The 13383-nt window shown below is 45.3% G+C and overlaps 1 protein-coding gene across 1 annotated transcript in view; it reads right to left on the bottom strand.

The window, feature by feature from the left end:
• The window catches only part of GSS (glutathione synthetase), a 171163-nt gene that overhangs the window by 6354 nt on the left and 151426 nt on the right, over positions 1-13383 (bottom strand). Inside the window, exons 4-10 of the mRNA XM_050807152.1 lie at positions 11590-11735; positions 8579-8654; positions 8136-8275; positions 7361-7477; positions 1856-1936; positions 1675-1752; positions 488-554 (exon numbers count right to left, since the gene is read on the bottom strand). Coding sequence (XP_050663109.1) covers positions 488-554; positions 1675-1752; positions 1856-1936; positions 7361-7477; positions 8136-8275; positions 8579-8654; positions 11590-11735 — 705 coding nt within the window. The remainder of the gene's footprint in view (positions 1-487; positions 555-1674; positions 1753-1855; positions 1937-7360; positions 7478-8135; positions 8276-8578; positions 8655-11589; positions 11736-13383) is intronic.

Here is a 13383-nt window from a genome sequence, read left to right as displayed (position 1 = left end):
GGTTAAATGAAATAATGGATGTGGAAAGTAATGAAACTACATGGTAGGATAGCAAAATGAGGTGATATTACTGTCATTAACATGAATGAGGAAATTATAAAACTTTCTGATTCAGATAAAGGAAAGGTAAGAGTTGGCAGAAAAAAAATGGTCAGCAGTATGCTGGAACTGGCTTACATCAACTAGTGAGAGCTGATTGTTGTCAAACATTTGCCAGCACATCTCTGGAAACAGTGTAAATGGATGAAGCTCTGTGGATTCCTGAGGATTCAAATTCTAGAAGACTGTGTTCAAATTCTAGAAGACTGTGTAGAGTGAGAGGTAGCAAAAGCCTTGAGGGAAGATAAGGAGGCTCTAGCAGCAAGCTCCCTGAGAAAGAAGTGAAGTGAGGACTTGGAAAACTCAGTTGTTATAAGCCCGAATTGGGTCTCTGTGGAGCTCTTGTGGGTCCCAGGAGGCAAAGAATGGTCTCACAGAAAATACCAACCTGTAGACTGTACTGACGAGGCATGTAGCCATCCCGGAAGTAAACCACAGCAATTTCCTGGCCATCCCTGGAACACAGGATGGAGAAAGCTGCTGTGTTAAATTATAACTGATATGTTCAGTGGTTCAATCTATTTCAGGGTGCATCAGGATGAATTTGGCTTTTTCAAAATTCAGCCCACAAGTGGGAGCCTGGTCAGGGGTTCATTGGAATCAGTGAAAGTAGATATCCACACTACCAGGGCTTCCACTGAAAACAGGGAGGTGTGCCATACGGAATACTTGAGAATATTCTAGATTTAGAGTCATTCTAAGAAGGCCAGAAGGAAAAAGAAGGTCACTAGAATCAAATTTGGTAAACGCATAAAAATGTTGGCTCGAAATTACCGAGCAGCAGAATCATACTGCCATGCGTAGTAAAACACGCTTTGTATTTCCACTGCTTAAAGCAGCTAAAACCAGACTGAAAAAAATTTTTAATGGCGGGGGTGAAGGTGGAAATGAAAACATGTAAAATGATGAGTCTGATTAAGGCACAGACTTTTAAAAACATCTTTTCCTTTTCTTTGACCTATTTGATATTGTCTAGTTTATCTGAAAAGTAAATTAACTACTTTGTTTTGTTATGATAAAAGCACATTTTGAAAAACAGTGAGTGGTGGTGTGAAATTCCATGGACAGTTTTAATTTTAACAATCACCAAGTTCTAGGTCTAAATATATGTGCTGCAATGCTACCCAAATATGTAGCACTAAATCTACCTGGTGGTGGCCCCTAGAGAGGATAAGACTTGGCTTGGAACACTAATTCGGGCCTGAGCTCAGACAGTGGCATCCAGACCAATCACAGAATGAGCCAGCTGCTCCTCTTCCTCCCTAACTGCCCAGCTCAGCTTCTCAGGCCTGACTTCACCTTACTAAGAGGGGCAAGAAAACTTTTGGGAACTTAGGGCATATGAAAACTAAGATGATCTCTAAGGAGACCCTGATCCAGAATGTCAACAGTTCTGATAGAAGCAGAGAGTGGCTGGCTTTCTCCAAAATTTCCTGGGAGGATGAGATATTTCAGAAATTATGAGAGAAGGAAGCAAGCCATCACATCTCCCCGAAGAAAGAATCATTTTAGGGAAGAGAGTGGCAGGATGAGCTTCATAAACCAGCCTTCCACTGAATTCTTGGGAATGCTTACACAAACAGCCTTCGGTCTTGGTCCAGAGACCCCTTTTCAGAGATATCTTCAAATGTTCGTCGGATCACATGGATGTTCCTGGGAAAAACGGGCAAGAGCCAGAGGGAATGGGTGCTATGTTCTGAGTGTCCCACCCCCAGTCCTGGAGCCACAGGTAGAAGTCCCCCTTACCTTTACTTACCTGGCCAGTAGCTCATTTTCTATGGCACGCTGGTCAAATATGTTTCTTTCCTTCTCTTGAGCAATCAGTAGCACCAGAGCACTGGGGAAAGAGCACAGGTGGCCCGAGGCTACTATAGAACTTGTTCTTCCTTTGTTTCTCCCCTCAACCACCCCACCGCCACACCTCCTGGAATAAGAGTAAGAACAAGGCTTCCCTGAAAGAACAGATGTTCCCTCTCTCGGAAACCTTGGAATTACCTAAGGCATAGACACCTGATGCTATCACATATGAGTTCCTGAAAATAGAAAACTTCAAAAATGAAGATGCCCCTGACCCTTCTCCAGTGGGCCGATGAAATATTGTAATGATGTCATGAGTTGATGAATTTCTGTGCAAATTAAAATGTAGATTTAAAACCATCTCAAAAACCCAAGAAGCCTTTTTCTTAGAACTTAACATAATTCTAACATCTTTCTGGAAGAATAAACAAGTGGGAGTATTGAGGAACATTCTGTAAAAGAACAATGCAGGGGGTCGGGGGCTAATGGCTCTATTACTAGATTGTAAAGGATACAATAAAGGAGTGTGGTTCTTACACGAAATGGAACCCTACAGAAACCCACAGGGCCAACTACAAACAACTACATTATCTCCTGGGCCTCCCAAGATTCCTGTGATGTACACAGGGCCACGTTTGATCTCATAGTATTAATGAGATCACTAGGGCTTATGTGGCTTCTTCCTCTCTGACTATTCATGTATTTCTTAAAGAGGCAGGGGCTTGAGGACTCAGGGAAAAGCTTATGCCAGGGAACTATCTGTTTGGCTGCCAGCTAACACATTTCCATTGTCAAAGACAGGTCCAGTCCCCTAACAGATTCCTAGGGTGAACGCTCAGCAGTACCAAACTCCATTTTTTTTCTTTTACATTTTATTGTATTTATTTTTTTGAGGCGGAGTCTCCCTCTGTCACCCAGGCTGGAGTGCAGTGGCACAATCTAGGCTCACTGCAACCTCCACCTCCTGGGTTCCAGCGATTCTCCTGCTTCAGCCTCCCAGGTAGCTGGGATTATAGGTGTGCGCCACCATCCCTGGCTAATTTTTGTAGTTTGAGTAGAGATAGGGTTTCACCATGTTGGCCAGGCTGGTCTCGAACTCCTGACCTCAGGTGATACGCCCGCCTCGGCCTCCCAAAGTGTTAGCATTACAGGTGTGAGCCACCGTGCTCAGCCTACAAACTCCATGTTTGCTGTGACTATACTGCTTTGTGCCTGTGGCTTCTTCCTGAGACCTATGGAACCCTAGGCTTTGGCTTAGGATTCTAAGTGTATATTCCCTGACCTCCTCTACTTAACCTTTCTTGTCTATCTCTGCTTCTCCTGATCTTGGCAGAACCTCTTGGACTAAACTCTGTTTGCCTGACTCCTTTCTGCTTAGCCAAAATATAGGTCTTAGTAAGTCCCCTCTCCTGGTCTGCCTGAAATCTCATGAGGTCAGACGTGACATTGAGTCTTGGCTTTGAGTTGAGTGCCTGAGAGATAAACTAAAAGTGGTGCACTCACAAGTCATCTTGCCCTGAGACTGCCCTAAGGGCAAATGGCTTTGCTCTTCACTTTGTAGCCTAAACTGTCCCGTGCATGGGTGAGGGTGTGTATGGGAGGGTGGCAGTTGGCCCAGGCTGGCCCACCTCCAAAAAGAGGCGGAGGAGGAAGGCTGGCAGCTAGAGGTTAAAGAGGAACTGCACGCTCCAGCTAATTAAGTCAGCCTGCCAACTGCTAAACAATCAGAACCGGGCTCAGAAAACATATTTGACCTCTCCTGCCTTCAGTTCTGAGCAGTTCTGAGCAGTCTGTTTCCTAGTAGGAAAGTTGTCAGCTAAGGAAGGTGACCTGACAATAGCATGCTGGCTGGGGGTGAGGACCCCTGAGTGCTAGTCCTGGCTCTGCCAGTGACTTGTAGTGTGTCTTGGTAATTGACTTGGGTAAGGCAATTTCGTTCATTGGGCCCTGGGTTTCCCGTCTATAAAATAAGGGTGTTATGGCCGGGTGTGGTAGCTCATGCCTATAGTCCCAGCACTTCGGGAGGCCGAGGCGGATGGATTGCCTGATGTTGGGAGTTCGAGACCAGCCTGACCAACATGGAGAAACCCTGTCTCTACTAAAAATACAAAATTAGCCAGTCGTGGTGGTGGGCGCCTGTAATCCCAGTTACTCGGGAGGCTGAGGCAGGAGAATCGCTTGAACCTAGAAGGCGGAGGTTGCGGTGAGCCAAGATCGTGCCATTGTACTCCAGCCTGGGCAACAAAAGCGAAACCCCATCTCAAAAAAAAAAAAAAAGGGTATTAAAAAGATCACAGTTCCCAGCCTTTTACCACCAGGAATCCCCTTTTCTTATTCTATTCATTCTAACCACAGGCCCTATGCTTTGAGAGTTTGTCTAAGTTGAAATTGTAATTCATTTTGCAGGCTTCCATTTCTTTTTTTTTTTTTTTTTTTTTTTTTTTTGAGACGGAGTCTCGCGCTGTCACCCAGGCTGGAGTGCAGTGGCCGGATCTCAGCTCACTGCAAGCTCCGCCTCCCGGGTTCACGCCATTCTCCTGCCTCCACCTCCCGAGTAGCTGGGACTACAGGCGTCCGCCACCTCGGCCGGCTAGTTTTTTGTATTTTTTAGTAGAGACGGGGTTTCACCGTGTTAACCAGGATGGTCTCGATCTCCTGACCTCGTGATCCGCCCGTCTCGGCCTCCCAAAGTGCTGGGATTACAGGCTTGAGCCACCGCGCCCGGCCGCAGGCTTCCATTTCTTAAAAAATTTTTTTTTTTTTTTTTTTTTTTTTTTTTTTTTGAGACGGAGTCTCACTGTGTCTCCCAGGCTGGAGTGCAGTGGCGTGATCTCGGCTCACTGCAAGCTCCGCCTCCCGGGTTCACGCCATTCTCCCGCCTCAGCCTCCCAAGTAGCTGAGACTACAGGCGCCCGCCACCACGCCCGGCTAGTTTTTTTTGTATTTTTTTTTTTAGTAGAGATGGGGTTTCACCATGTTAGCCAGGATAGTCTCGATCTCCTGACCTCGTGATCCACCCGCCTCGGCCTCCCAAAGTGCTGGGATTACAGGCTTGAGCCACCGCGCCCGGCCTCTTAAAAATTTTTTAAATTTTAAAAATCATGAGATAATTGATGAAAATTATTCTACTCTACCAATGCAGTTTTTCAGTCAATACTATGGGACCATATCTCTTAGAGGCAGAAAAGGGAAGTAGAGAGAACATAGGCTTTAGAGGCAGATGAATTCTATATTTACCAGTTGTGTAACTTTGGGCAAGTTATTCAAACTTTCTGAGCCTCAGTTTGCTCTTGTATGAATTAAAATTAGTACTTGTCAAATGATAGCTATTATTATTATTATTTTATTTATTTATTTATTTTTTTTGAGATGGAGTCTTGCTCTGTCGCCCAGGCTGGAGTGCACTGGGGTAATCTCGGCTCACTGCAACCTCCACCTCCTGGGTTCAAGTGATTCTCCTGCCTCAGCCTCCCAAGTAGCTGGTACTACAGGTGCCCACCACCATGCCTGGCTAATTTTTGTATTTTTAGTAGAGATAGGGTTTCACCATGTTGGCCAGGGTGGCCTTGAACTCCTGACCTCTGGTGATCCACCTGCCTCAATCTCCTAAAGTGCTGGGATTAGAGGTGTGAGCCACTGTCCCCGGCCTATTATTATTATTATTGAAAGTACCACATAATGATCCACACAGATTTTTAAAAACATTTTTCAGATCCATTATCTCATTTAATTCTCACTAACACCGTTTTAGGTATTATTATTACTCCTGTTTTACAAATGAGGAAACTGAAGCTCAGGGAAGAAAAGAACTAACTTGCCAAGGTCATGTGCTAGGTCAGCAGAAGAGCCTATCTCACTCTCACAATGGGGGAAGCCAGTTCTGGCTCAGGTGTCACATAACTCCTAGCTACCAGTGCCTAATTCTGGACACACGAGTATTTTCTGTCCACGTTATTGACAGGCTGGCAGGCAAAACCCTCTGCAGCGTTTGTCTGTCAGCAGTTCCCCAGCTGACCCATCATCCCCTGGCTTCACTCTCTTAAAATACAACCTAGCCAATATACTTGAAAGAATATTTGTCTGATGACTTCTAAATGCTTAGAGTCTGAGGTTTCTTAGGTCTTAGTGAGGCTTAGCAAGGACAGAGAGGCTCTCTTGGAGGTAAGAGCATGATTAAGAGTGCAGGTTTTGGAGAGAGGTAGACTCTGGGATCTGCCACCAACTCATCACTTAGCCTTAACAATTCACTTTGGTTCTCAGAACCTCAGTTTCCTCATCTGTAAAACGAGGCAGTTGAATAGTATTGACCTTAGAGAGCTTATTATGAGAATTCAATGAGATCCTGTTTGTACAGAGCTTAGCACAAGGTGTGGCACTAGTAAGTGTACATTAAGGACTATTAATGCTATATATAACATTGCAATGTTAATAACTATATTAACATTATAATAACATTGCAATAATAATTCCACTATACTAATAACTGTTAGTATAGTGGCCCCTCGATGATCTGAAAATCACTTACCTAACATCTTCACTTGAGAAATAGGAAGAAAGCAATGCCTCTAAGCAGTTAAAAAGGATACCATAAAATTCCGTAGTCAAAGCTTATGCATTTACTCATCCAAGAGGCCCTCGCACTCTTCAGACCCAATCATAACAATCTGGATCATTTGCTTTCCCAAACAATGGCAAATCGGAAGGGAGGCATGGGCATGGGGGTGGAGGATTCCAAATTCAAGCACACCGACAACAGTCAAAAGTAAGAGCTGAGAATTGGGAAACAGACAAGAAAACTAGGAAGAAAATGAACGAGAGGCCAGGTGTGGTAGCTCACACCTGTAATCCCAGCACTTTGGGAGGCCGAGGTGGGCGGATCATGAGGTCAGGAGTTCGAGACCAGCCTGGCCAACATGGTGAAACCCCGTCTCTACTAAAAATACAAAGTTACCCGGCAGTGGTGGCATATGCCTGAAATCCCAGCTACTCAGGAGGCTGAGGCAGGAGAATCGCTTGAACCCGGGAGGTCGAGGTTGCAGTAAGCCGAGATTGTACCATTGCACTCCAGCCTGAGCGACACAGTGAGACTCCGTCTCAAAAAAACAAAAAAGGAAATGACTAAGAACTTAAAGGCTAGCAGTCAGAGTTATTAGAGCTATTAATGCAGGCAAACAGCCTTGCATGCCTCTCTAAACCTAGGTAGCACTACTGTATTACAGCAAGCTGCAATTGTTGACAGTCATAATGACGACCTCCAGTCAATAAGAAAAAGTTAAATCATAGTCAGCATCTCTTCTTATTTAAGAAGGAAACCTTAAAATAATTTTGGCATGTAAAGGTATAAGTTTCTATTCCTAGAAAAATCGCTTTATTCTCTAATGATGGCTGGCAAGAAAAGAAGTTGCTAAACCTATGAATGCTGAAACTAAAGCAGGATCCTCCTGCTACCTTTTCACACCCTTACTTGGTTGAGCCGTAGAGCTCCCAGGCTTTGGCAATTCCCAGGGCCAGTCCCTTGCTGGGATTATTAGAGAGGATCTTGCCAGCTTCTTTGGTTTTACTCAGGACACTGAGAACATGTCTGTTGGAAGAGAGATGGCTATTCAGTAATTGCATGGACCTGGAAGCCCCCTCTGCCCATGACCTCATAGATATAGCAACATGACTCTGAGAATCAGCTGAGCACTGAAAAGCATGCTCCCATCACATTCCTGGAGGATCCACTTCAGGCTGGAATATGCTGGGCTGCCCTAACCCTGGCCCCTGGTATACATGCCTAGAGGAGACCTGGGAGCCTCTGTCCCCACCCCAACCTACCCCAGCCTCCCATTGAGCTGGAATCCCTTACTCTGGGCCTCCAGGTGCTGTCTGGAATCCTGCTGCAGACCATCTAAAATCATTGCAACCTGGAGCATCACTGCTGTCTAGAAATGGATACTACCAGGCCCAGCCCCCAGACAGAAGTCCCTGCATTCCTCTCTCTGGGGCTCTCAAGATATTGTTCCTTCTGCTTGTACAATGTAGGGACAGGACTAGATGAGCCATGAGGTCCCTTTTCTCCCTGACATACCAAGGATCTGATTACAAGTGGAAACTGCTGTTGGGATGGTCAGGGGTAACATGTGACCCAGGGCCCAGGAAAGCACAGTCATAGCTGGAGTTCCCCGGCCTAGCCAGTAACTGTACACCCACCAGCATGTCACCCCACAGGTATGCCTGGGGCTGCCCAGGGGACCCACCGGTGCACAGCTGGGGTCCGGGAGGCCAGGCCCCCAAAACTGGCAGAGATGGTGTTGATTTCGATCTGTTTCAGGGCTGGGGAGCCATCTGTGCTTCGCTGGAACATGTAGTCTGAGCGATTCAGGCCCAGGAACACGGTCTGTGGGGAAAACTGAAAGCTGACAGTATCTGCCCAGGGACTGACTCTGAGGACCTAGCCACAGAGCACACAGGTACCATGAACTCTACGTAGAGATTACAGGTACCAGCAAACACTCCCAAGCCCAGTGGGATCATTCTTCTGGTCATCCTCGAATTGGTCACTGGGATAAACCCAGTGGGGACCAGTGACAGGCAGATTCCCATGGGCTGAGGGCCTGGACCAAATTCTTCTAGCAAAACAGAAAACAAACAGAGATGGGAGGGGCAGCTTCCAGACTGGAGTAAGGCTGGGAATGGTTACCTGGGCAATGCCCTCTTTTAGGACTTGCTTGTGGATGTCAAAGAGACGAGCGGTAAAGTCATCCTGTTTGATGGTGCTGGAGGAAGGAATAGAGAACATTTTGCAGGTTTAATTGGCCTAAAATTTCAAGGAGTCCCATCCCCACTCATTGACTCCTGAATCCTCTCTGAGTCTACTGACCAAAACTTGAATGTCTGCCCCAATCTGGTAAAGAACAGTGGCTAAGAATCCAGCTCCAGACCTGGGTTCAAATCCCAGCTCTACCACTCACTAGTAGGCAACCTCAGGGAATCATTTCACCTCTCCGTGTCTCAGTTTGCTGATATATAAAATGGAGAAGAATATAATTAAATTTATATCATAGGATTGTGGTAAAAAGTCAGTAAGATATTACATTCAAAGAATTGAACATACTGCTCCGAAGAAGAGCTAAAAAATGACATGATATACCTATTCTACTTGAATAGCTCTGATGGTTGGCAAGCCTTCTGGTTGACCTAATACTAACTCTTCACAGCTTTTCCTACACTCTGCGACCTCCCAGGGTGAGCCTTCTCCTCCTCCTCCATGGCAGCCCTCAGAGATTAGAAGACAGCAGTTATGCCCTGTGCACCAATAAGATTTTTCTGACCCAAGCTAAATATCCTGGTTTTTTTTTTTTTTCTTCAACTAGTCCTCATATGATGTGATTTCCTCAGGGAAGCCTTCCCTATCTGAGTCACATCCCCCTGCTGTGTGTTCTCACAGAACTAAAAACCACTGCTTTATAGCACTGACTGCAGTTGCAATTTTACATTTTCTTTGTGTGATGATTAGTGTCATCTCTCTTGTTTGACTATAAGCCTCATAAAGGTAGTGGCTGTGTCTATGCAGGCTCATTGTCATAGCCCAGTATACTGCCGTGACATGTGACATGTGTTAGAGGCCTATCCAGTATGGTTTTCTGGAGCCTCAACAAGAGCCACAGTAAGAAGGAATCCACAGGTAATTAACATCACACTTACTGCCCTTTGAGATACAGGGTGGATTCCGCATACCTGCTCAAGCCTGGCTCACCTTGTTACAGAAATGTCACAGGAGACCAGTGGGGGAAGCCAAGGAGCCCAGGCCTGCCCTGAAGTTCCTCTGCTCCCCAGCCAGCTCTCTCCCACTGGTGAGCTCCCTCATGCCAGCCCTTGGTTAGGAGGAGAGTCCCAGCTGGGCTTCAGCCTCCAAGGAAGTTGGGACACACTTTCCATTTTCTGAAGAGGTGCTCCCCTTCATGTGCTGTAGGGGTCTTCTCCCTTAGGAACTAGGGTTTATATGTGTATGAGAGGAGAGAGGAACAGAGAAGGCAGGGGTCGCAAAGATGAGCTGCAAGTCTCCTTCATAAATGCATCATTAGGGTAAAGGTCATAAGCCAGGCTGCTCACGTTTCCCACAATCCAGGATCGCAGGTACAAAGCTGGGCCCATTCCAAGAAACAGCTCAGGGGCAAGGTGGTGGGCAGATTCATACATTCATGACTCATTGGGTTTTTGGCTACAAGTCAATGGTTTCCAAGCTTCTTACCATTATGAGCCCTTCTCATATTCACCCACACATTTTAAAAAGATTTTATCTCTAGCAAAAGTCTAGTTTCTGTTGAAAAATTAATCAAAGACATGCAATTACAGGTTGGATATTCCTTATCCGAAATGCTTGGGACCAGCAGTCTTTCGGATTTTGGAAGATTTGCATATACGTAATGAGATATCTTGGGGATGGGACTCAAGTCTAAACACAAAATTCATTTGTTTCATATACACCTTATACTCATAGCCTGAAGATTATTTTACACAATATTTTAATTAGTTTTGTGCATGAAACAAACTTGACTGTATTTTGACTGCACCTGTCACATGGCATCAGATGTGGCGTTTTCCACTGGTAGAGTCACCTGGTGTTCAACAAGTTTTGAATTTTGGAGCATTTCAGCTTTTGGATTTTTGGATTAGGGATGCTTAACCTGTACGATATATATATATATCTAGCATGTATATGTAAATACATAATATTTATAGATATTTAATTCTACAATGAATATATATATATATATATGTATTTTTTTTTTTTTTGAGATGGAGTCTCACTCTGTTGCCCAGGCTGGAGTACAGTGTTGTGATCTTGGCTCACTGCAGCCTCTGCCTCCTGGGTTTAAGCAATTCTCCTGCCTCAGCCTCCCAAGTAGCTGGGATTATAGGCGCCCGCCACCACACCCAGCTAATTTTTTTGTATTTTTAGTAGAGATGGGGTTTCAGCATGTTGGCCAGGCTGGTCTCGAACTCCTGACTTCAAGTGACCCACCCACCTCGGCCTCCCAAAGTGCTGGGATTACAGGCGTTAGCCACCGCGCCTAGCCTATATATATATATTTAATTCTAAAATAAACAAAGAAATTTTAAAAAATTGCCCCAGAATCTGAAGAAAAAAGAAAGATCAAGGAAAAGAGACAGAGAAGGGTGGATGGGCTGAACCATTTCAGAGGTTGCTTCCTCATGCCCTGAGTGTGGCCCAGTCTGTACTCCATCCCATCCAAAGATGAGAGGCCTGAGGTGACAAGAAAGGGTCGCTGCTTAGGAGAAGTAGAAAATCTGACTTTAACCCAATAACCTTCCCTACCTCTGTTCTCCTCCAAAACTAGGCTGACTTTCCCTAATTCCAAATGGAAATATCAGTCTTCAAAGTAGGGTGTCACAGATTACAGAATGTGAACAATGAAAGGGATCTTGGATTTAAGTCAATCTCTTCATATTTCAGATGAAGAAATCTTAGGCCCAGAGGAGGAAAGGCAGTGGCTTGAGGCCATAAAAATAACTGGTTGAGCCAGGATTAGAAGCCAGCTTTCCTGACCCCTATGACTTTTTGTTCTTTGGGGGTACCTTTCCTCTATCCCAACAAGTCAGCTGACACAGTAACACCTCACGGCTCTGCAATCTTCCAGTTCCTTGGTTCTGGCGGCTCCTGGCCCCCCATGCTTCACTGCCCCCTACCTGGAAAGAGTTTGCTCCAGGAAGGCAGCGTTCTGGCTGACAGCATCCACTAGCAGGTTGAAGTCCATCTGCACAGCATAGGCTTGCTCCAGCAGGGCACTGGGGACCAGTGAGGGGAAGAGCGTGAATGGGGCATAGCTCACCACCTGTGATCAAGAAGAGTGAATGGGACAGGGCAGGGCACCTGTGAACGGGCTCTCTTCCTGCAAATGGAATCCTGTGGAAAGTCTGGCCCACATTTACTGAGGACACACCAACTGTAGATTAGTGGTTACCTCGGGAGGAGTGGAAGGGGGAGAGGGGAACACAGAGAGCTTCCAGATTCTCTGATAGTTTATCTCTACATATTAGAGAGATAGAAGCAAAAAAGCAAAAAGCAAATAACAAAAAGAAACCCACAAGTTATTGAGCACTTACTATGTGCAAGGTATATTATTTTAAATACTTTACATAGATTCATCATTTAGCCCTGTGAGGAAGATACTATTATTATCCACACTTCACAGAGAAGGGACCTGAGACAGAGAGGTTAACGGATCCAAAATTATATTCAGCTAGTAACTGGTGGTGGGATTTGAACCAGGATGGTTAACAGATCCAAAATTTTATTCAGCTAGTAACTGGGGGTGCTGGGATTTGAACCAGGATGGTTACTAAACACAACACACACACACACACACACACACACACACACACACATATGGAAGCCTGCTCCTTGCTGGTTGATGTTCAAGCCCAGGCCCCTCCATGCATGAGTTCACACTCCAGTCTCCTTGACTTGTATTATGAAGCATTCCTGAGTTTAACCTTTGAGTTAATATCAGTTTGTCATTATGATGGTATAAGTTTATGGTGTTAGAACTTGGTATTTGTATATTTATTTTTAAAGTACTATTTTTTTCTTTTTTGAGGTGGAGTCTCACTCTGTTGCCCAGGCTGGAGTGCAGTGGTACAATCTTGGCTCACTGCAACCTCCACTTCCTAGGTTCAAGCAATTCTCCTGCCTCAGCCTCCCAAGTAGCTGAGACTACAGGTATGTGCCACCACACCCAGGTAATTTTTGTTTTGGTTTTTTTTTTTTTTTTTTTTTTTTTTGAGACGGAGTCTCGCTCTGTCACCCAGGCTGGAGTGCAGTGGCCAGATTTCAGCTCACTGCAAGCTCCGCCTCCCGGGTTCACGCCATTCTCCTGCCTCAGCCTCCGGAGTAGCTGGGACTACAGGCGCCCGCCACCTCGCCCGGCTAGTTTTTTGTATTTTTTAGTAGAGACGGGGTTTCACCGGGTTAGCCAGGATGGTCTCAATCTCCTGACCTTGTGATCCGCCCGTCTCGGCCTCCCAAAGTGCTGGGATTACAGGCTTGAGCCACCGCGCCCAGCCACAATTTTTGTATTTTTAGTAGAGATAGGGTTTCACCGTGTTGTCCAGGCTGGTCTCGAACTCCTGACCTCAAGTGATCCGCCTGCCTCCGCCTCCCAAAGTGTTGGGATTATAGGCATGAGCCACCATGCCCAACCAATATATATATATATTTTTAACAGATAATACAAATACATGATACAAACTTCAAAAGAGACATAAGAATACATAGTGAGAAGTATGTCTCACTCTCATTCCAGTCTCCTGGGAAAAAGACTGGGCCCCAGCCACCCAGTTCTCCTCCCCAAAGGCAAATGACAGACTAGTGTCTCACACATCCTTCTAGCCATCTTTGTATTGATATATATGTATACATATATATTTTCTCTTTTTTTCACCCCCACAGCAAACTATACTATATTGTGCTTTTTAAATATT

The sequence above is a fragment of the Macaca thibetana genome, chromosome 10 (assembly GCF_024542745.1).
Source record: "Macaca thibetana thibetana isolate TM-01 chromosome 10, ASM2454274v1, whole genome shotgun sequence".
Classification (NCBI taxonomy): Eukaryota; Metazoa; Chordata; class Mammalia; order Primates; family Cercopithecidae; genus Macaca; species Macaca thibetana.
Note: the sequence above shows the minus strand (reverse complement) of the source record. Positions and strands in the feature narration are given on the sequence as shown.